This window comes from Castor canadensis, chromosome 13 (genome assembly GCF_047511655.1).
Source record: "Castor canadensis chromosome 13, mCasCan1.hap1v2, whole genome shotgun sequence".
In the NCBI taxonomy this organism is placed as follows: Eukaryota; Metazoa; Chordata; class Mammalia; order Rodentia; family Castoridae; genus Castor; species Castor canadensis.
Window position 1 is genome coordinate 37,090,226 of NC_133398.1, and position 22,434 is coordinate 37,112,659.

General features: G+C 42.9%; 1 protein-coding gene across 4 annotated transcripts in view; it reads left to right on the forward strand.

The window, feature by feature from the left end:
* The first annotated feature begins 4,795 nt into the window (after positions 1 to 4,795).
* Positions 4,796 to 22,434, forward strand: part of LOC109688069 (E3 ubiquitin-protein ligase RNF38) — a 120,175-nt gene continuing 102,536 nt past the window's right edge. For 2 of the 4 annotated variants that reach the window (XM_074051454.1, XM_074051455.1), the window contains exon 1: positions 4,796 to 5,081. In XM_074051454.1, the coding sequence (XP_073907555.1) occupies positions 4,796 to 5,081 (286 nt within the window). The remainder of the gene's footprint in view (positions 5,082 to 22,434) is intronic. The other 2 variants (XM_074051458.1, XM_074051459.1) reach the window with 1 other exon arrangement.

The following is a 22,434-nucleotide window of genomic DNA, read 5'->3' on the forward strand; positions in this document are numbered from 1 at the left end:
GCGTGTGTTCTTCCTCCCTCACTCATATCCTAAAGCATCCATCCACAAGTACTTCAGGGAACATCAGAGGTGTCTTGTGTTTGTGATGTGCTTGTGAACAAGTGTCGTCATGTGGTATTGATGGCTCAAGTCATCATCTCCTGCTCCTGCCCTTTTATTTGGTCCAGCTATGTCCACTTCCTTGCTGGGCATGGTGATAACTTCCATTGGGTTCCACCTTGCCTGGACTCCTTCAGTTGCTAAAGCTGCAATGTATTATTTTGTAATACTTGTAAGACCATCTTGCTCTTCTTTTAATTTTACATAGTATTAGGGGTCTATTATTGTCTTATACTTTTTTGTGAACTAGCTGGGGGTGTAAGTTAGTGGTGGAAGCGAAACCAGCAGAGAGAGAGAGAAAGAGAGAGAGGGAGATCTTTTAGTATTTCCCTCCATTTCCCTTTGCCCCCACCCCCGCCAAAAATAATAATTTGCAAGCTGTGCTGGGAGACGAATACAAGTAATAGACCTGATGCTGGGCTTGAAAGTGAACTGACAACTGTGAATCAAATGTGATACATTTTACACATACTAATATGGTTATTATGGGGAGAGGAAAATAACACGTGTTCATAAATACAGGGAGAAATTGGAACCCTTATGTATTGCTGATAGAAACGTAAGATGGTGCAGCTCCTGCAGAAAATAGTTCGATGGTTCCTCAAAAGCTTTAACATAGAATTTCTGTATGACATAGCAATTCTACTGCTAATAGGGACTTGGCATATAAGCCAATGTTACAGCAAGAGTGAGTTCATAACTCAAAAGGTAGAAGCAGCTTAAATGTCCATCGACAAATGAATGTATAAACAAATTGTGACACGTACGTACAATGGAATATTATTAGCCTTATAAAGGAAGGAAATTCTTGTATGTGTTACCACGTGGATGAATCTTGAAAACATTATGCCAAGAAAAATGATTCAGACAGACATAAAAAGACAAATATTGTGTGATTCAACCTGCATGAGGAACCTAGAATATCCAGATTCACAGATACAGAAAGTATTGTGTTGCATATGCAAGGCCAGGATTCAGTCTCTAGGACCACATTGAAAGGAGAAAAGGCATTATGATTTCATAGACACAGAAAGTCAGAATAGATGTGCCAGGCCTGAGAGGAGGAGGCAACTAGGTTTTTATTTAACAAGTACAGAGTGTCTGTCCAGAATAATGAAAATGGTGATGGATAATGGTAGAAGTTGCACAACATTTTGAATCTGGTTAATGTCACTTACAATTGTATACCTGAAAATGGTTAAAGTAACAACTTTTTATGTTAGAGATATCTACCACATTTAAAAAAAAAAACATGGAAAAAGTGAAATGGGCATTCTATTATTTTGCTTCTCCTTTGCAAATCTTTGGATCCCAATCTCAGAAGAACATTAGTAATTGTATGGTAGTGACTCTAGTCCAACTTCCTCAGTCCTTCTGCCTTAGGTGGAAGATCAAAGAAATAGACAGACTTAACCAGTCATAGTTCTCTGTGCCTCCTGGTTCTCAGTACTGTATTCCCTGTCTTCAGGAATGGTACTGCCATTACCATATTATCCTTGACTCTCATCTTCCCCAACTGTAATGCTCTGTTGATTCTACCTTTTTTTTTTTTTGGCAGTACTGGGATTGGAACTCAGGGCTCCACCTCCTTAATATCTCTCTATTCCTACCATCTCTGCATTGATTTGGATCTCTTTTATCCCTTGCCTAAGCACTTTTGAGTTGGGTTTTCTTGCTTCTTGTTTTGTTTCCTTCCAATCCACTTTCTACACAGTAGCTAGACTCTTTCCAAAGCACATTGTGAATCCTTCAATGACCTCCATTTACTTACTCAGGTTAAGTTCAAATGCCTCAGGATGGCATTTAACACTCTTCATAATCTGGTCTCATCTTTTTAACAACCATGTATTAATTGTACATATTAATGGGGTTCAGTATGATCTTTCCATACATGCATACAGTGCACACTTATTAAATCAAAAGCACCCTTCTTCTACCCTCCCTTCCTCTACGCTTCCCAATTTCCAGTAAACACTATTCTACCTTCAGGTTGATTTTTTTTTTAAAAGACAGGGTCTCTCTATGTAACCCAGGCTTGCCTTGAACTTGTGATTCTCTTGCCTACGTGCACCCCCACCTCCAGTGTGGGAATTACAGGTGGGCACCACTATCCACAGCTCTCAGGTCTACTTGATTTTAGTTTTCACATATGAGAAATAAGATGCAGTATTGTCTTTTGGTGTTTGACTTATTTCACTTAACTTAGTATTTTCCAGTTCCATTTGTTTTACTGCAAATGACATTTTATTCTTCTTTATGGCTGAGTAATATTCTATTGTGTACTGTACCACATTTTAACTTTCCAGTCTGCTCTCTTTTTACCATCTCTTCATCATTCTTATCTGTTCACCTAGTCTGTACTCCAACCCTATTAAACCTGTGGATTTCTAAGCCTATGTTTCTCTTCCCAATCATCACTGTAGGATGGAAACTTTAAGAGCTAAGAACCACAGTAGACAGGACATGGTGCATTCTTTCTTTTGCTCCCCTGGGTTTGCCAACTAAGGTGAGGTGACCCAAGGCTTTGCCTGCCCCTCTTCCATATTTCTTCCTGTTTCTCTCTCCCATCCCAGGTTGGGCTCCTTTGGTTAACTGGATTAAACTGCTCCTTTTCTTCTAGGCCTGGTAGTCAAAGCATTTGCTCAAATTGGAGTTATAAGAGCTGAAACTAGGATTTGGGCTTTAGGGGGTGGATAGCCCAGATTTTGCTCAAGGCTGCTGAGACCTACTAAAGAAAGACAAATTCTTCATATTGTAGTTTACAGGTGCTCTTCAGTGGGCCCTGGGATGGAAGCCCAGGCTAGCAATATATTATCTGCCTCCTCTGTGACCAGAAATTCAAGAATGGAATTTAGGAAATTTTAGTCTCATGGTCAAAGATGATTTTCCCCAATTTGGTAGCACTAGGACTTGACTTCAGGGCCTTGTGCTGTTTAGCTAGGTGCTCTATCATTTGAGTCATGCCCTCAGTCATTTTTGCTTTTGGTAACTTTTGAGATAGGGTCTTGTATTCTCTCCCCCTCCTCCCAGCCAGCCTGGACTTCGATCCTCCTATTCCCACCACCAACACCCATAGCTGGGATGACAGGTTCATGTCACCACACCCAGCTATTAGTTGAGATGGGGGTCTCTGAACTTTTTGCCAGGCTGGCCTTCAGACCGCCATCCTTCCGATCTTCCCCTCAGGATTATCTAGTAACTGGTAGAGTGAAACAGCACTACAGCCGGCCTTATTCTTAAATTCTTAACTTCTAAGACTATTTCACTGTCCTCCAAGGAGACTGTAAACTCTTTGAAGGCCTGGACTGTATTTTCATTATCATTGTATCCCCAGTGCTGAGCATGACTGATGATGGATGGACGAAAGACAATGCACCTAGTAAGCGTTAAGGCAGAATTTGAAATGTCTGTGCCAAAGATTCATTCACACCTCTCTTGGGATCTACCCAGTATGTGCCTTGTCAACTTGCAGAGCTCTGCTCTCCTCCCCAACCCCTAAGTGAGAAAGGCTGAGGATAATTCTGCCTTATTGAAAAGATCTACTCTGCACCCTCATGCACATGCCTGTACTTAGAGGCACCCCCAGCACATAGCTGAGTTTGTTTTGCTCTTCCGAGGCTTTGATACGAGTCAGAGGAACTAGGGGCGGAAATGGGCTGAGTGTTCAACATCCAACTGGGAGGAGGACTGGCCGGAGCGGGGGTGGGGGGTGTCATGAACCCGCAGAACTCCCCCCTCTTAGGAAAGCCGTCAGCACAAGCTCAAAACCTTCCCTCATCTCCCTGCCTCTCCCTCTTTTGAGATTAGGCCCAGCTGGGCGGGATGGCTTCCTCTGTTTTTATCAACAAGGCATTTAAAGTGAGAAAGAGGAAGAGAAAAGTCAGAGAAGGGGGTGAAGGGTCGCGACGGATTGGTGCTCAGAACTCAAGACGGGTCTGCAGGACTCAAGGGAGGCACCTCCTCTCCATCGCTTTCGTTTCCTCTCTGCCGTCCTCCCGGGGTCCTGGCGATTGGTTAATCACCGAAACAGCCTAAAACAACAAGGGACAGCTTCTTTGCTAAGTGTCTGAAAGGCAAAAACTTTGAGGAAACAGTCAAGGGAGGGAGGGCTAACTGTGGCTAGGAGCGGGGAGAGGAAGGAGGCCGAGGGGGAGGACGCCAGGTCGAGGGGCCGGCGGGCGCCCCGGCGGCGGGCGGCAGCCTCCCGGGCCCAGCCCCCGGCACACTCGCTGGCGCAAACGCCCGCGCCGGAGGCAGCCGCCAGCGGGGCTCAGTCACAGCGCGGGCCCGGGCAGTGCGAGGCCTGGCCGGGGAGGCCCGCGGCCGCGCCCCGGGGGCGGGGCAGCCCTCGGAGCCCCGCTCTGCGGGCGGACTGCTGGCCCCGGGCCTCCCCGCTTCTGCCAGCCGCGGCGGCTGAGGATACCCCTCGGCGCCACCCGCCCGCCTGCTCGCCAGCTCGCCAGCCAGCCCTTGAGCCGCAGCCCAGGAGCTCGGCGCTTATTGGCCGCGCGGCCCAGCAGTCCCGCCCCTTTCGCGTCCCCGCCCCCTCCGCTGCCGCCGCCGCTTCCCGGCTCCGCCTCCTCCCCCTCCGGGAGCCGCCTCCGTCGCCGCCACTGCCGCTGCCGGCCGGGGCCCAGCCAGCGCCCGCCGCGCCGGAGTCGAGTCGCAACCGGAGCCGCTGCCCGCGGCCCCCGCCATGAGCGGAAGCGCCGCCGCCGCGGTCGCTGCCGCTGCCGCCTCAGCCGCCGCCGCCGCCGCGCACTTCCAGCCTCTGTCGTCGTCTCCCAGGCCGGGCCCCGCTGAGCTCGGGCCCCCGCGCCGCCCGCGCCCCCTGCCGCCACCACCGCCGCCGCCGCCGCCGCCGCCGCCGCCGCCGCCCCGGCCCGAGACCGCCGCCGTCGACCGCCTCAGTCCTTCGGGCCACGGGCCTCTTCGGGCGGGCGCCCAGGGTGGCGGCGCCTGCGGCCGAGTGCCAGGAGCAGGTACGGGGTCCAGGAGCGGGCTGGGCGGGGAGGGGCGTGGGCCGGTCCCGGGACTCGGGGACCCGAAGGCGTGTGGTCCCGGCCCTGCCGAGGGTAGGGGAGGAGCGTGGTCCGCCTCAGCTTTGTCCGGCCCCGGAGCCCCTGGGAGCCCCGCGCTGCCGCCGCACCGCCCGGCTCACAAAGCGTTTGCCCACCCGGTGGGTATCCTCCCTCCCCAAGGGTGGGCTGGGCAGGACCTCTATAGGTCTCCGCCGAGGAGGAAACTGAGGCTCCGAGGGGGAAGTGACTTGCCCAAGGTCACATAGCCGGGGAGAGTCGTGTCCTGGCTGGGACCCAGGGCCACCCCGGGGCTGGCGTGGGCCCCGAATTGGGAGTGCTGGGAGGAGGCCGTGCCCTCCGGCCCCTGGGAACCGAGAGAGATCGATCTGCGAGGAGGGGGCTAGGGCCTGATTTCTGGCACACCCACCTAGCTGGTCCTTTCTGGGCTGCCTGAGAGAAAAGATTTCTTGGGGAGTGGGACCCAGGGGCAGGGGTTGCTTGGTAGCTTGCTGGTGCCCTGGGGAGCAGATTCGGGGAGCCGAAGGGGGAGCGACTCCTGTAAGGGGTGTGCTCTTGGGGGAGAGATTTTCTGGAGTGAGTAGGGCAGAGCTTCGGAAACTTCTTATCCTGGGGACCGCTTGATGTCTTCCAGGCCACCTTCCTCACCACTGCACGGACTAAGCCAGTCCAGCTGGAATTAATGGGAAGGAGGCCAGCCCGCTTTTGTGATCACGCCCGTGGAGGTGTCTTTTTCACGAAATTGCCCGAGTTTCGTTCATGCCAAACCCAGAAATCCATACATGGCCCTGGTAAAGGCATTTATGCCTCAGAAGGCCATATGAGTTTTTTCCAGGTGGTCTGGACCTACCACACTTCGAGAACTCCCCGAGAAAGAACAGCTCTCCCAGGCGGTGAAGGGGGAAGGGATCTGCGAGGGTTGGGACCAATCACCTCCCATGCCTGGCATGTAATACATGAGAAGTGCGTTTCTATTTGGGGTTGTTGATTAGGTGGGTTGCTTTTACTGCGGGCGCATCTTGGGAAGATATCTGGCTGAGGGCAACGTGTTATAGGCAATGAAGAGGGTCTCATGGAGCTAGGAGATAGAAGCTGTGGAATGGGGAAAACGGAGAGGGTGTTCAGTCATTGTGGGGGAAGGGAGATGAAAGGATTGCTGAAGGGAGGGGGAGGATGTCTAGTCTAAGAAAAAGATCGGGATGTTTCAAAGAGGGAGCCAAACCTGATGAGTTTGAAGAGTCCGTTAGAGGTGGATGATATCTTACAAAGTTGAGTTTATGTATTGGTCTGCAGTCATTTCATTTTCTTTAAGGAGAGTTGTGCTACTTTTATAGAAACGTTCTAGCTTTAGCACACAACCTCCCCCCCCCCCACTTCAGTTCTGAGGATGCAGGACCTAAAGTGTCTGTAGTATTGTCTTGAAACTAAGACTTGATGAAAGAGGTGTGGGAAAAACTAGTTAGCAGATGCACCAAATAAGGCCTTTTGTTCAGGATTCCTTTTCTAAGTCTGCTGTTTTCTTCTTGCCCTCCTGCTCCTCAGTTTCCAAGTGACTTTTGGTAGGGTGCTTTGGGAAGAACTGCCCCATGGACAAGATGGGTTAGGTGTTTTTCTAAAACACTGTAAGAAGCGGGGCATGGTGGTGCTGCCAGCACTCTTTGGAATCCTAGCACTCTGGAGGCTGGGGCAGGAGGATCAGGAGTTTGAAGCCAGCTTGGTCAACTTAAGCAAGACCCTGTCTGGAAATATAATAAAAAGGGCTTGGTAGAGTGCTTGCCTGGTGTGCTCCATGCCCTAGATTCAGTCCCCAGTACCTCAAACAAAGATACAAAGAAAAAAACTACAATTGTGTAAGACATATATGTGACAGATACACAAACACACACATGAGAAAATTTACTTGTCAAAGATTTATAATCAGGGAACTGCAACTTGAAAGCCCAATGGATGCCATTTCACACCCAGCAGATTGGGCAAAACTTAAATGCTGTGGTAATTAGTAAGATTGTGGGGAAATATATTATGTACTGTTAGTGGGAATGTAAATGTGTACAGTAGTAGTTTTGTCATGTCTTGTTGAAGGTGGGCTGACATACCTATCCACCTAAAATGTTCTTATATACTTGTTCAAGAAAATAAGTACAAGAATGTTCAGCAGTAGGGTAATACATAGATCTTTAAAAGGATCAACACAATTGAATACTATAAAACTGTAAAAAATAAATTATAGTGAATGAATTAAAATTTCAAAAACAATACAGGATAAGGGAGCAAGTCCCAGAAGAATTCTTACAGAAAGTTTATACTTGTACAAGATCTGAAAACGTGAAAAATAAGTTTGTGGTTATTCACAGTACGTAGAATGTAAAAACATTCATGAGAACTACTAACATCTGGTTAGGAAAGATGAGGAATGGACAGTGGTATGCAAAGGGCTTAAAGAAATGGGAATCAGGTAATTGTATATATTAAGGTTTGCTAATGTTGAGTGTGAGGTAGAGATATTAAGTATATTATACTAAATATTATTTAGATGTTTGAAATATTTCTCACGAGTAAAACATTTTCTTGTTTATAGAACACAGGGTTTTTGTCCCATAATAATGAAACTGTAGCTACAGGCTCCATTCTAGCACAGCCTGTTGGGTATGCAGGCTGGTGATCCCTTTTCACCCCTTTCTGACCTGCTAAACCTAGTTTTGCCATGGATCACTTTTAGTTTGGAACTGTTGATCACTGTGGAGGATTTTCCAGTCTTTTTAAACTTTCTCGTGGACCTACATCAGCAGTTTGAGCTGTGTCAAAATATAAATGCTCCAGCAAATTCTGATTTATTAGGTATTGGGAGGAGCTCAGGCATCTGATTCTGATGCCTACTAAAGTCTTAGGACCACTGTTTTAGCTTTGCGCCAGCTTAGGCCTCAGGCTGTTCCTCAGGCTGTGCTCTGTCCTGGATGACTGGTACAGAATTTGGACCCATGTGATGCTTACTTTTTTTTTTTTTTTTTTTGAGGTAGAGTCTTTGTAGTCCAGGTTGGCCTTGAACTTGACATCCTCTTGCCTCAGCCACCAGAGCTCTTTCCTGGAGCCATAAAGAATGATAAGGATAGGATTGGATTACCATACCCATTTTAATCCAGGTATTCAGTTCCTCTTATTTTCAGGCAGGTAGTTAAGGAGTCCACCATCTACCATGGCTTTTTATCAGAATTTACAGGTTTCTACCACGTGTGTCAGCAATATGATTTTATAATAGGATAGCAGAGAAGGAAAATTAGCATATTTGAAGAAAGTAAACCTCAGAAGGTAAACTTATGTGATCATGCCTTTTTTTGGAGGTTCTAGGGGTTGAACCCAGGGCCTTGTTCGTGTTAAATATGCACCCCACCCCTGAGCTATACCCCAAGTCCTCATGCCTTAAGAGAAAGATGGTTTATCCTTCTGCAGATGAAAGTGATTGTCTTAGTGTTTTAACTCATGTCTTACAAGGTTCAGCTGTTTGAACCTGTGGTCAGAGATTTGGATCTTTAGGAAACAACTGGTTTTCTCTGAGTTGGAAGAGTTTCCTTTCTCCCAAATTTACTAGTTTGCCTTCTCTGCTAGACTTTGTTTTCTCTAATCCCAACGTGCTTATGGTTAGGAATGAATTTATATTAAATGTGAAACTTTCTGATAATATTTGTGAGATGCCAGTTTTTATTGAGGTTCTACTTTCTGAGACCCACTTTAGAGGTGTAGTGTTGCCCCAGATACACTTTTTTAGCTAGGATGTTTTTATACAACTGTATAGATTGCTCAGAACAAGTATACCTGTTTCAGGTGACAATCTGTTTGCCAGGGTGAGCACCTAGAAGGGATCCTCAGAAGGGGCATCTTGCCTGGTGCTGTTGGCCCATGCCTGTAATCCTAGCTACTTGGGAAGCAGAGATCAGGCAGATCGCAGTTTGAAGCCAGCCCAGGCAAGTAGTTCATGAGACCCTGTCTTGAAAATAACCAACACAGAAAAGGGCTGGCGGAGTGGCTCAAGTGGTAGAACTCAGGGCTTTGCACTTGCAAAGCAGGTGCTCTACCACTTGAGCCACACCTCCAGTCCGTTTTGCTCTGGTTATTTTGGAGATGGGGAGGTCTCATGCACTATTTGCTGGGGTTGGTCTGGAACTGAAGTCCTCCCGATTTCAGCCGTCCAAGTAGCTAGGATAATAGGCATGAGCCACTGGCACCAGGCAAGATGTCCTTTCTGAGGACCTCTTCTAGGTGCTCATCAGCATCCAGTGACATTTGCTGTTATAGTCTTACAATGCTCACTTTGAGGGGGAAATGTTATGTTGCTCTTTCTATTTCCCTCTACACTAGCATTCCTGAATTTCTGAAGACCTGAGGCTTTTTAGCCAGTTTTAAAAATACTTACCCATTTGTATTTCCCATTAAGTTTTTTTTTTTTCCTCAGTGCTGGGATTTGAACTCAGGGCCTACACCTTGAGCCATTCCACCAGCCTTTTTGTGATGGGTTATTTCAAGATAGGGTCTGGCAAACTATCCTGATCTCTGCCTCCTGAGTAGCTAGGATTACACACGTGAGCCATGGGTGCCTGGCCATTAAGTGGTTGTTTATGCTTCCTGCTATTTCATTTTTTTCTTGGAGAGGAAGAGAGAAAGAAGGAGTGTATACCAAGGACAAGACTGGACTTCCTACTGCTTGTGCAAATAATGGCAGAGTGTTTTTCAGAACAGTTGTCATGGACAAGTGATGTTCTGGAGGCGCAAGGGAGAGTGCATTTGAAGTGGTTTCTGTTTTCCTTTTATTATTTTAAAGGATGATTAAGGGTAGTGGACAGAGAATTCCATTGTGCTTTTCCTGCTGTCTATAAGGAGTTTTTTGATGAAAGTATATGTAAATAAAACTAAAAATGTTTAACAAAAATGGCCTTGTGCTCATACAGGAGAATAAGTAGACCTTGCCTATAGACCTTACCCAAAGTGGTTTGAGTTTGGGCAGAATAGTAACTGAAAGTGATGTTGGGCAGGTGGAGTAGGATGGAAGTACACTACAGTATGTATATCAAGTCATGATATAGAAAGCTGTTGCTATATTTACTGCTTTTTTTGAGTAAAATATGTGTAGAGATAAGAGTAGGAGTGAGTTTTGATGTATATAAACATTCAATTTCGTTGAAAGAAAAATGGAGAGAAAAAGCAACAAGAGGGAGAAATATACACATGAAAGAAAGAGTAGCAAGCAGGTCAGTCATAAGCCATTCTGTATAGTTCTTTTAGGATGCTCCTTGAGTTGAAGAGAAGTTCTCTGTCCATTCTGCTTTAACACCTCTGATTGCAGTGTTTGCAGATGGTGCTTGCTGAGCTTCTGTAAAAATCTGTTTTATTGTTACAGAATTTAAAAATCAGCAATTTCTCGATGAAACTGAAGTGGGGTAGGCTGAAAATAAAACAGGTATTCATTTCATAGCCATTTTTCCAAATAGAGAGGAGCTGGAATTCTCATAATTAACAAGAAATAATAGATTTGTCTTCCTTTGTAGATTTTTTTGTAATTTTTATTTTTTTATTATTCATATGTGCATACAATGCTGGGTCATTTCTTCCCCCTGCCCCCACCCCCTCCCTTACTACCCACGCTGCCCCCTCTCTCTTCCCCTAACCCCCTTGATACCTGGCAGAAACTATTTTGCCCTTATCTCTAATTTTGTTGAAGAGAGAGTATAAGCAATAATAGGAAGGAACAAGGGGTTTTGCTGGTTGCTATATAGGGAGTTGACTCATCAATTTCCAGTGCATGTGTGTTACCTTCTAGGTTAATTCTTTTTGATCTAACCTTTTCTCTAGTTCCTGGTCCCCTTCTCCACGGATTTTTATTGCTCAATACATGTTGGAGCATCTACCAGTAATGCCAGTGATGTCATTCTGAACCACTGATTCATTAGGGTGATAATGTTCACTGTCAGAAATTTTGCTACCTGAGGTCCTGGGAATAGCACAAAGGGGTATGCTTCAGGACAGCAGTTGCTTACTTTTCTCCCTTATTTCTTGCTTCCTTCTGCTCCCTGGTGTTCTGGGCTCTGTGGTGACTATGCCCATCTGTCAGGATAGGCTCTGCCTCTATCCCCATGGGAGTGGGTACAGAGACTGGGGAGAACCTTTGCTGATCACCCACAAGAAAAACCCCATAAACTATATTGAACCAGAAACAAGGGCTGCCATGGTGCATGTAGCTCCTTTTCCTCTGTTGCTGCCACTCATCCTTTGCTGTGGAGCCCGGAAATCACTCCCCACTCTTCCATACCATACAAAGAGGCTTTGTGCTCTGAGGATGTTCTAAAAGGCGGGATCACTGTAATTATAACTCCCTAAGCACAACCAAGTAATGGGGGCAGGCAGGGTAAAGATGGTATCCAAGTACTTGTTGGTAGGGGGAAGTCAGGTGGGGATTGAAAAATCATCTGGAGACAGTATCCAAAAGTGGATAATGGGAGTCTTTGCTCTCATTTCCTGCATGAGGGCAGGAAATGTTTCTTGTTCTCTCTCTTGGTGTGTGCCCCCTTCCACCCTGTACTTTATCCTGTTACACTAAAATAAATCCTTGCTAAAACTTAAAAAAATAAAATCATAAAAAAAAAGTGGATAATGGAGCATTGTTGGTAATTCTGACTGGAAGGTGTTTTAGTACATTTCAGAGTTTTATATTCAACTACTTGCAAGATACTTGAAACTATAAGAAAGTAGGAGACAGACTGGAACTTTTTTTTTTGCTAGTCTGAAATTGTAACTGAAAAGTACTTTAGAAGAAGGTGTGTAGAAGTCTGATTTGCTTATTCTCTGGGGTATGCTCCCACTAATCTATGTTTCTTTCTTTTTTTTTTTTTTTTTGTGGGTCTGGGGATCAAACCTATGACCTTGTGTATGCTAAGCAAGTGCTCTGACACCTTCATTTCCAGCCCTATTTTTTAAAGTAAGCAGTGACCAATGTTTTTAGGAAGTTGATTTCCTATTGTTATCACCAGAAGAAAAGTCAGTTAATTTTGGATATGTACTTAATAAGTTCTTTTAAAAATTCAACAAATATTTTTTCTAAACACTTGTTTTTATTTAAATTTATTTATTTGAGATAGGGTCTTGTGTAGCCCAAGCTGGTCTTGAACTTTTAACCTTCCCACCTCAGCCTCCCACATGCTGTACTACAAATGTGCACCACTATGCCTGGCTGTGAACTCCTTTTGGGGGAGGAGTGGTTGGGGTTTAAACTTAATGATTCATGCTTGCAAAGCAGGTGCTCTACTGCTTGAACCATGCCGCTAGTCTGTTTTGCTCCGGTTATTTTGGAGATGGGGGTTTTACAAACTATTTGCCTGGGATGGCCTCAGACTGAAATTCTCCTGATCTCAGACTCCCAAGTAGCTAGGATTATAGGCGTGAGCCATAGGTGTCCAGCTCTGAGCTTTAAACTCTTACTTCAAACATCATATATCATAATGTGTTTCTAAGAAGCTATATTGGCAGTCTTTTAGTGAAAATACTTTTTTTTTTTTTTGAGGCTGGTCATTGTTGAGGGTTGAACCCAGGGCTTGGCTCATGCCAAACTTAGGTTTTTCTTAATATGTTATCTATTATTATGTTCCACCTTATTAGTAACTCAGTTGGCAGAGGAAGGAAAGTATTAAATAACTGGTTGCAGAAGTATCTTTGGACTCTAATATAGTGGACTGTATTAGTCCTTACTCAGGGTATGAGGAAAGGGCCCTTTCTTTTGCCATAATTAGCACTGACATCTGCTGTACACAGGTAGATAGTGTGTACCCCATGGCAAACATGGAAATCTGTAGCTACTGTAAGCAGATTTTTCCTCTTATTCCTTGAGGTCAAGAGCTGGACTTTAGCTGGGTGCTGGTGGCTCACGCCTGTAATCCTAGCTACTCAGGAGGCTGAGATCAAGAGGATTGTGCTTAGAAGCTAGCCTGGGCAAATAGTTCGAGAGACCCTATCTCGAAAAGAACCTTGACAAAAATGGGGTTGTGGCGTATGCGGCTCAAGGTATAGGCCCTGAGTTCAAACCCCAGTATCAGTGCAAAAAATAAAAGCTGGACTTTTACTATTGCTGTCCAGCATGATTTTGTCTTGCTTTGAGGAAATTTTCTTTAAACTTATCTCTACATAAGACTGCTGGGTAGCCCATTATAAAGTTCTTGCCCAAATAATCCTTTGAAAAGGCTCTACCAATTTGACAGCTAAATTTTTTTCTTTTTCAATTAACATACTATTGCTGTACTGGGAGTACATTGTGACATTACAAAAGTTACTTACAATATGTCATAGTTAAATTCACCTCCTCTGTCATTCTTGTTTATCATCCCTTCCCTCATTCCTGGTCTCATTTTTCCATTTTTATACATGAGTACTTAATATTTCCACCATATTCACCCTCCTATACCCTTTCCTTATATCCTCCCCCCTTCTACTAGTACCAACCCCCAAACGGGACCTGTTTTTCCTTGACAGCTAAATTTTATGAGATTTAAATATATACAGCAATCTATTTTTATCAACTTTTAATGAAAAATAAGGTTGTGGGATGGTGGCACATGCCTATAATTCCAGCATTTAAGAGCCTGGGGCAGGATGATTTCAAGTTTGAAGCTAGTCTTAGCTGCATAGTGAGTTTGAGGCCAGTTTAGGCTACATATTGAGACCCATAGAACATCAAAGTTGCATTAATAAGAGTGATATGATGTGATTGCTTTGATAATTAACCTTTCTAAAGCATAGGATCTGATCGGACCAAAAATTTAAATTGGCTTCCTTCTAAGTAAAAGCCATATCTTTTGGTCTGGCATCCAAGGCCAGCATAATTGAGTCTTAATAAATCCAATCAACTGTTCTTCCACATGAATAATAGAACACCTTGTGGTCCATGTGCATATGACTTTTCCATGTCTGTTCTTTTGATTATTATTTCAGCTTGGAATACATATCTTCTTTCAGTTGCTTTTCCAAACCCTAATTTTTACTTACTTAAAAAAATGTTAAATTATCACATTGTTGTATTGTGGGTACATTGTGGCATTTACAAAAGTACTTGCAATATATCTTAGTTAAATTCACCCTCTCCATCATTCTCCTTTATCCCCTTCCTCCTACTTATTTTTTAATATCTAGATAATAGTTGCCAGTTACTGTGTGCTTATTATATGTGACGGTCTAGTCTACGTAAACTATGTGGATTCATTCATTTAATCCTCACTTTAATCTTCTAAGGTAAGTACCACTATCATACTTATCGTGTGAAGAAATTAGAGGATAGAGAGGTTAAATAACTTGCTAGATATGATACAGTTATTTAGAATGTTATTTGGGGAGTGGAGTGTAACTCAGTGGTAATCTCTATCATTGCAAAAAAAAAAAAAAAAAGTTATCTGGGATAGGGACCCAGACAGCCTAGTTCCAGAATCTGTATTTTTAGCCATCACGCTTTATTGCATCTCATTTATAGATAGCCTCAAGTGACTAAGCAACTAGTTTTGACAGCAAAAGACTGAACATGAATATAAACTAAGTGATTGCTATTTTAGCCATAGAAGAGAATTTGTGTGTGTGTAAACTTTGTCTCACACTGGATGCTAGTAGCTAACGCTTGTAATCCTAGCTACTTTGGGAGGCTAAAATCAGGAGGATCTGGGTTTGAGGCCAGCTTGGGCAAATAGTTCTTGAGACTCCATCTCCACAGTAACCAGAGCAAAATGGACTGGAGGTGTGGTTCAAGTGGTTGAGTGCCTGCTTTTGCAAACACTGAAAAAACAAAGCCCTGAGTTCAAACCCAGTCCTCCCCCACACCTAAAAAACTAAAACCCAAATCTACCATTATGTGCTAACAGAGAAGCAGACAAAATCAAAATCCAAAATACAGCATGACAGTAAGTCAAAAGATTTGACTTCTTTAAATGAATTTCTTTGCAAAATTCCATGAACTTGGTTGAGATTAAAACTGAAGTGGGTTGAGGATGTCAGTGGTAGAGCACTAGCATGTGTGAGGGCCTCACCACCACCACAAAACCCCCAAACCTGAAGACAGAATTTGACTCTAGAATATTTAGGTAATATTGTACTTTTTTTTTTTTAATCTAGGAGAGCTTACTAGGCAAGCACTCTACCACTTGGGCCACTTAGCCCTGCTTCACATATTTGAGCCTAAAACTTTTATTAGGACAAAATCTTTTTCAAAAATAAATTCTGACTCAGTTGACAGAGTAATTTTTTTGGGTGAGGGGAGGAGAGATAGAGGGAGGAGGTTGAGACAGGGTTTTGCTGTTGTAGCCCTGGCTGACTTTGAACTCATAATCCCCCTGAGTGCTGGGATTACAGATGTGCACCACTACACTGGGCTGACAGAAGCGATTTTAACAGAGTTTTGGAGTTACGTTGAAGTTTAAAAAGGGTTGGGATGGGAATAGAAATCAAACGTGTTTTCCATACCACACACTTTTAACAGCACATTTGAGATTTAAAGATGTTTCCTTCTGAAATAGTTTGATAGTGTAGTTCCATTATTTTTCTTGATACTATGTAATTAAAAACCCAAGTCCCAAGTTTATTTTAAGGTTTCAGTAAACCCCTTTGTTCTATGAAAAAGAGAAACGGTATCAAATTGACAGTTCTAAGATTACTTTAAGAAGGGAGAGGCAAATTAAATTGGGTATGGTCCCCACAGAATTGACCAGGCTACTTCCTGGGTCTGGGAAGCTGAGAGGGTGACTGTTGCATTGAGGTGGGGCAGAAGCCTAGTAGGAGCTAGAAGTGAAACTGGAAGTGCTTCAAAAAGCAGATCATTTGGTTCTAATGAGTCGAGCTGGGTCGAGCAGTGTGACTTTACAAATGTTTATTGGGCACAAGTATGTATGTAGCTCACTCATAGCTTTCTTGAGAGAGTCAGGGTGTTTGCAGTAGAACAGACTGAGACTCAGTGGAGCAAGATAAGGGAGACAGAGGAGGGGACTTTAGCATGTATGATAATCATGTGGTGGGTTTGTAGGAAGATTGCATGGCCCCAGCACCTTACTTTACTATTCACCTCACTCAGGTGGGGACTGATAATTTGCCTTTTAAACCAATTCCTATATGATGCTAATACAACTGAGGGGAATTGGAAATTTTTGAGAGCCACAGAGATAGAATATAAAAACCCAAAGGAGAATCAAGCTATTCATCTTTATTTTTGAGCTTTGTTTTCTAACTGGACTGAAAATGGTGGGAAAAAAGTTGAAAAAAATCAGTAGTGCCATTCATGTTAAACAAATATATAAATCATCCTATAAATCAATTCTCTATATTTTATTACAGGGCTTATGTCTTTCCATCTGTCTAGAAGAGGATCAACAACAAACCTTACTAAACTGATGATAACAAAAATGATTCTATCTGGAGAAGAGAAAGAGCCAGGATTATGGAGGGCATAGCTTGCTATGTAAGGTCTTATTCCCTCTTTCTAGGAATCAGTCATGCTAGATAGGCAAGCAGTCTATCCTGAAATACTTCCAGCCCTGTATTTTACTTTTTCTTTCTGTTTTTTTCCTCTCTTGGTTGGTATTGGGGTTTGAACTTAGGGCTTTGTGCTCTGCCATTTGAGCCACACTTCCCCAGCTCTTTTTCTTTTTTTTGCCTTTTGGCTATTTTTTAGATAAGGTTTCATATTTTTGCCTGGGGCTGACTTAATCTTGACCCACTTACCTGTGGTCTTCCATGTAGCTGGGACCACAGGTGTGAACCACTGTACTCTGCTTATTTGTTGAGATGGGGTTTTGCTAACTTTTTGCTCCAGATCTTCCTGATCTTAGCCACGTAAGTAGCTAGGAATATAGCTCCTGGCCTGCATTTTACTTTTTAATGAAGAGATTGTACTTTTACTTTGCAATTAATTTTATAAAAGAAGTCTGGGCCAGATATCTTGCCCTAACCTCTCCAGATTCATCCTCTGTTTTATGCCTGGTTCTTTCCTCTAGATAAAGAATTCCCAGGCCCTCTCTATTAAAGGGTTGGAGGAGAAAGAGGTCAAAATATTTATCCCCTTACCTCTTGGGGCAGCAAATATTATCCATCACCTGGGTTCTGGTTATCTGTTTCTTCTTTTGGGGTCTCTAGGAGCAATAATTGTTTGGCTTTCTTAGTCCTGGTTCCTCTTCCATCCCAAGTGGTTTCTGTAGGCTCCAGCCCCCAACTTTTTAACTATTCCTTTTATAAGTAAGTGCTCAGATTATTCTAATTTGTGCTTGTCATTTCTTTATTGTTGAGACTCTAGAATTGCAGTGAAGTTCCCTTAGAGTTGGTGACCATTTTTGTACCATTGGTGTGTTGGTACCATTTTGGTGTGTTTTCATATGTAGATATTATCTATGTGTAGTATGTGACTCTCATATAAGTATTTATAGAAATGTGTGGGTTTTTTTGGAACAGGGTCTTGCTGTACCAAAAGTCCAAGCCCAGTCTGGCCTTGGACTTGAAATCCTCCTGCCTATCTCTGTCTCCTGAGTGCTAGAATTACAGGTGTGTCATCTTTTTTTTTTTGTGGTACTGGGGTTTGAACTCAGGGCCTCACACTTGCTAGGCAGGCACTCTACCACTTGAGCCACTCTGCCAGCCCTGTTCTGTATTGGGTGCTTTTGAGATAGGGTCTCACAGATTATTTGCCTGGGCTGGCATTGAATGGCGATCCTCCTGATCTTTGCCTCCTGAGTAGGATTGCAGGCATGAGCCACCAGTACCCAGCTCGGTGATATCTTTGATACCATTACTCATGTCAGGATTTTGCTAGTATAGAAAAATATTTGGTGGTGGGATGTAGAAACCATTTCTATGTCTTTTAGTTTGTTTAATTTAAATTTGGTGAATTATATTTTTCTAGAAAATTGAATCTTTTTACACTTTATAGCATGAATGAATTTATTGCATTCTTTAAAAAATTTCCTATAAAGCCAAGCTTTGGTGGTTCATGCCTCTAATCTTAGCTACTTGGGAGGCTGAGATCAGAAGGATCATGGTTTGAGGCCAGGCCAGGCAAATCGTTTGCGAGACTCCATCTCCAAAATAACCACAGCAAAATGGGCTGGAGTGTGGTTCAAGTTGTAGAGCATCTGCTTTGCAAACATGAAGTCCTGAGTTTAAACCCTAGTCCTTTCCTTCCCGCCCTGCAAAAAAAAAAAAAAAGCAAAGAAAAAAGAGCAGATTTGCTCATGCATGATCAAACTTCGTGGATTTTCATGGGACCCATGTTCAAAAAATGGTGTTGTTAGCCAGGTGCTCATGGACTCATGCCTGTAATCCTAGCTACTTGGAAGACTGAGATTGGGAGGACTGTGGGTTTGGTTAGCCTGGGCAAATAGTTTGCGAGACCCCATCTGAACCAATAGTTGGGTGCAGTGGTATGCACCTGTCATTCCAGCTGCGGCAAGAAGCCTAAAATAGGATCACAGTCTAGGCCAACCTGAGCAAAAAGCAAGACCCCATCTCTAAAATAACCAGAGTAAAAAGGGCTACAGGCTTGGCTCAAGCAGTAGAATGCCTGGTTAATAAGCAGGACGCCCTGAGTTCAAAGCCCAGTACTGCATAAAACAAAGAAAGTGATGTTAATATGATCTAATGGTAGAGTTTTCAGCCTCCTGATACCACAAGGTTGTCCATCAGACATTTGTGTGGGCCTAAATGAAGAGCAGATGAATTACATAGAAACAGCCTTCAAGTTCCTGAAAAGCAACCTAGGCAACTGTTATCATAAGAGGTGTTATTTACAGCAGAGCTACTGGGAGACTAATAACATATATTTCATCTGTATGACTTCCACAATTAGTGATTTTCTTTTTCCTGGGTGGAACTGGGTTTTGAACTCAGGGCTTCAGGCTTGCAAAGCAGGTGTTCTACTGTTTGAGCCACATCTCCAGCCCATTTTGCTTTGGTTGTTTTGAAGATGGGGTCTCTTGAAGTGTTTGCCTGGGCTGGCCTTAAAACATGATCCTCACAATTTTAACCTCCCAAGTAACTAGGATTACAGGGATGAGTCACTGACAACTGGCAGAATTAGTGATTTTTAAAGCCAACTAAAAGCAAGTAACTAAAGGGGAGCACGAGGGCTCAAAGTCGGAAGTAAAAAGTACAAAAGGGTTGGTTAGTATAAATGAGAATAGGCCCACTGTGTTTGTCAGCTGGTAACTGGTGAAGTTAGGATTATGTATGTCCTTCAAGACTGAAGTCTTATTCTTTTGATGGCTGTTGGTCCTTGAGAGATGCTTCTGAGGATTGCAAAGGTTTCAGTTCAGTTCATCCTGGTAGGGGAAGCCTCCTATTATTATTTTTTAAGTTGTTGCCTTTTAAAGAATCTATTCTTGGGGATGGGTGTGTAGCTCAGTGGTAGCATATATGCATGAGGTCATGGGTTCAATCTCCAGCACTGCAAAAAAAAAAAAAATCTATCCTTATATATATTATTTCTATATGTATTCTAATTCAGAAACTTCTGTTCTTTCTCTCTCTCTCTCTCTCTCTCTCTCTCTCTCTCTCTTTTTATTTGATAGTACTTGGGTATTGCAAAAAATCTCAGGGCTTCATACTTGCTAGACAGGTGCTCTTACCACTTAAGCCACTCAGCCAGCCCAGGAACTTGGTTCCCATCCTTATTAAATTCCTTCAGTATGCCTTGTTAAAAGTCAATTAAAAAGTATCCATTTATTGTCTTCCTGTTAACAAAAACACACATTGCAAAAAAATTAAACATTATGTATCAGAAAATAATAATAAAATATTAGATCTCTAGGGATTAATGAAAACAGTTATGTGTATATTCATATGTGTTTTAAAACTGTATGTGTGTAAATTTACAGAAAGTGGGACCATACTGTCTTTATCTAAGGATTGCACCCAGGGCCTTGTGTGTACTTACCATGGGATGTCCCTCTGAGCCCAGCCTGTGTGTATTGCTTTGAAACTTGTTCTCCCCTCCCCCACCCACATGCCCCATCCCAACTTTATATATAGTATCTGTATCTCTTTCCAAGTCAGTATTTACAGACTTAGTTACTTTTTTAAAAATATTTGTTTGACATGTTTTGTAAGTTTGCAGCTCAGTGGATCATCATACTATGCTCACGCTTATGTAACCACCAAGCAGGTTAAGAAATAGAATATTAGAAGTAAAAAAAACCCATCACAAAAAAGGGCTGATGGAGTGGCTCTGAGTTTAAACCTCAGTACTGCAAAAATAAAAATAAAAAAAGTATCATAGAAGCTCTCATTGTGCTCACTAGTCTTTTCTTAAAAAAATTAAATGCTTGATATTGAGATATAAATTCACATACCATACACTTCAAAAAAGATAAAATATACAGGTTAATTTTTTGGGTACTTTTGGTATATTCACAGTTGTGCAACCATCACTCTTATTAATTCCAGAGTATTTTCATCACTCCCTAAAGCAAGTGACAGCACTGGCTGTCACTCTCCATTTTTTTCTCCAGTCTTAGGCAACAACTACCTACTCTGAATCTAAAGATTTGCCTGTTCTGTTCCTTTTATGCAAGTGTATTTATACAGCATATACTCTTTTATAAACAGTACTGTTTTTTTTTTTAGTTAGCATAGCATTTTCAGTTCATCTGTGTTTTAACATATATTAGTACTTCATTCTTTTTTATGACCAAGCAGTATTCATTGATGGATATGCCACATTTTGTTTATCCACCCATCAGTTAATGGTAATGGGGTCGTATCCACTTTTGGACTATTATGAATAATTCTCCTTTAGTGTGTAAGTTTTGTATGGACTAATTTTCATGTTTTTTTTTGTATACACATACAAGCCACATGGGAGTGGAATTACTGGGTCAAATGGTAACTATGTTTAATCTCTTAAGGAACTGCCATACAGTGTGTGTTGGGGGGGGTACTAGTGAGAGAGGGGAGGGTGAAGGAAGGAGATTAAGGTGACGTTATATGGTAGTTGGACTCCATATACCTATATGAAACAGAACTAAGAAATCTTTTGCAGTTGCTTTAAGTGAGTTTGGGAGGGGGTTGAGGGGAGAGTTGATGGGGCAATGTAAATAATGTACAATATAAGTCTAATCATAATTGTCACTATGAATCTCCCCCTATATAATGAATATATCCTAATTTAAAGAAAAAAAAGGAACTGCCAAATTTCTTCAAGGTGGTTGCACCATTTTACATTCCCATTGGCAATGTTTGAGGGTTCTAATTTCTCCATATCCTTACTGACACTTGTTACTGTCTTTTTGATTATACTCCTCCTTGTGGGTTTTGATTTGCATTCCCTAATGACTAATGATGTTGAGTATCTCTTCATGTATCATTGGTTCATGTAAATCCCCACCCCCACCCCTTTGACAGTTCTGGGGGATTGAACCCTTGCCTGGGGCTAGCACTTTACTACTTGAGCTATGCCTCCCATCTGGCTTTATTTTGGTTTTATTTTTTGTTTTTGAGGTAAAGTCTGGCTAAATTTGCTTGAGTTGACCTTGAACTTTCCATTCTCCTGCCTCCAGAGTAGCTGGGCTGGTAGGCATGTATCACCCCACCCAACACATGTAGATTGTTTTTTTTTTTCTGGTATTGGGGTTTAAATTCAGGGCCTTTGTCTTACTTGGCAAGTCCTCTACCACTGGAAGCCACTCTCAGCCCTTTTGTCTTTAGTTTATTTTTCAGTTAGGTTCTCACACTTTTGTCTAGGATCTACCTTGGGTTGGGGTCATCTTCCTACTTTCACCTCCAGAGTAGCTGGGATTATAGTTATGTTCTTCCATGCCTGACTTTTTTTGTGGGACTGGGGTTTGAACGCAGGGCTTCATGTTTGCAAAGCAGATGCTCTACCACTTGAGCCATACTTCAACATTTTGCTTTGGTTATTTTGGAGATGGAATCTCATGAACTGTTTGCCCAGGCTGGCCTTAAACCTTGATCCTCCCGATTTCAGCCTTATAAGTAGCTAGGGTTGCAGGTGTGAGCCACCAGCACTGGCTCCAACTTGTTTTTGAGATAAGGTCTCATTTACTTTTTTTTACCAGGCAGGCCTTTAACCATGGTCCTCCCATGTCTGCCTTCTGTATAGCTGGGAATTACATATATGCACCACCATGCCTGGCCCTCAGCTCATGTAGATCTTAAGATGTGTTTTAAACTTTGTGTAATGGTCAGAGGCAGAGCTAAATAGTATATTTTTGAATCCTCATAATCTATACTTCTCTATTGTCGTTTTCTTTGTGAACATAATCTGGAGTTTTATTTCTATTAT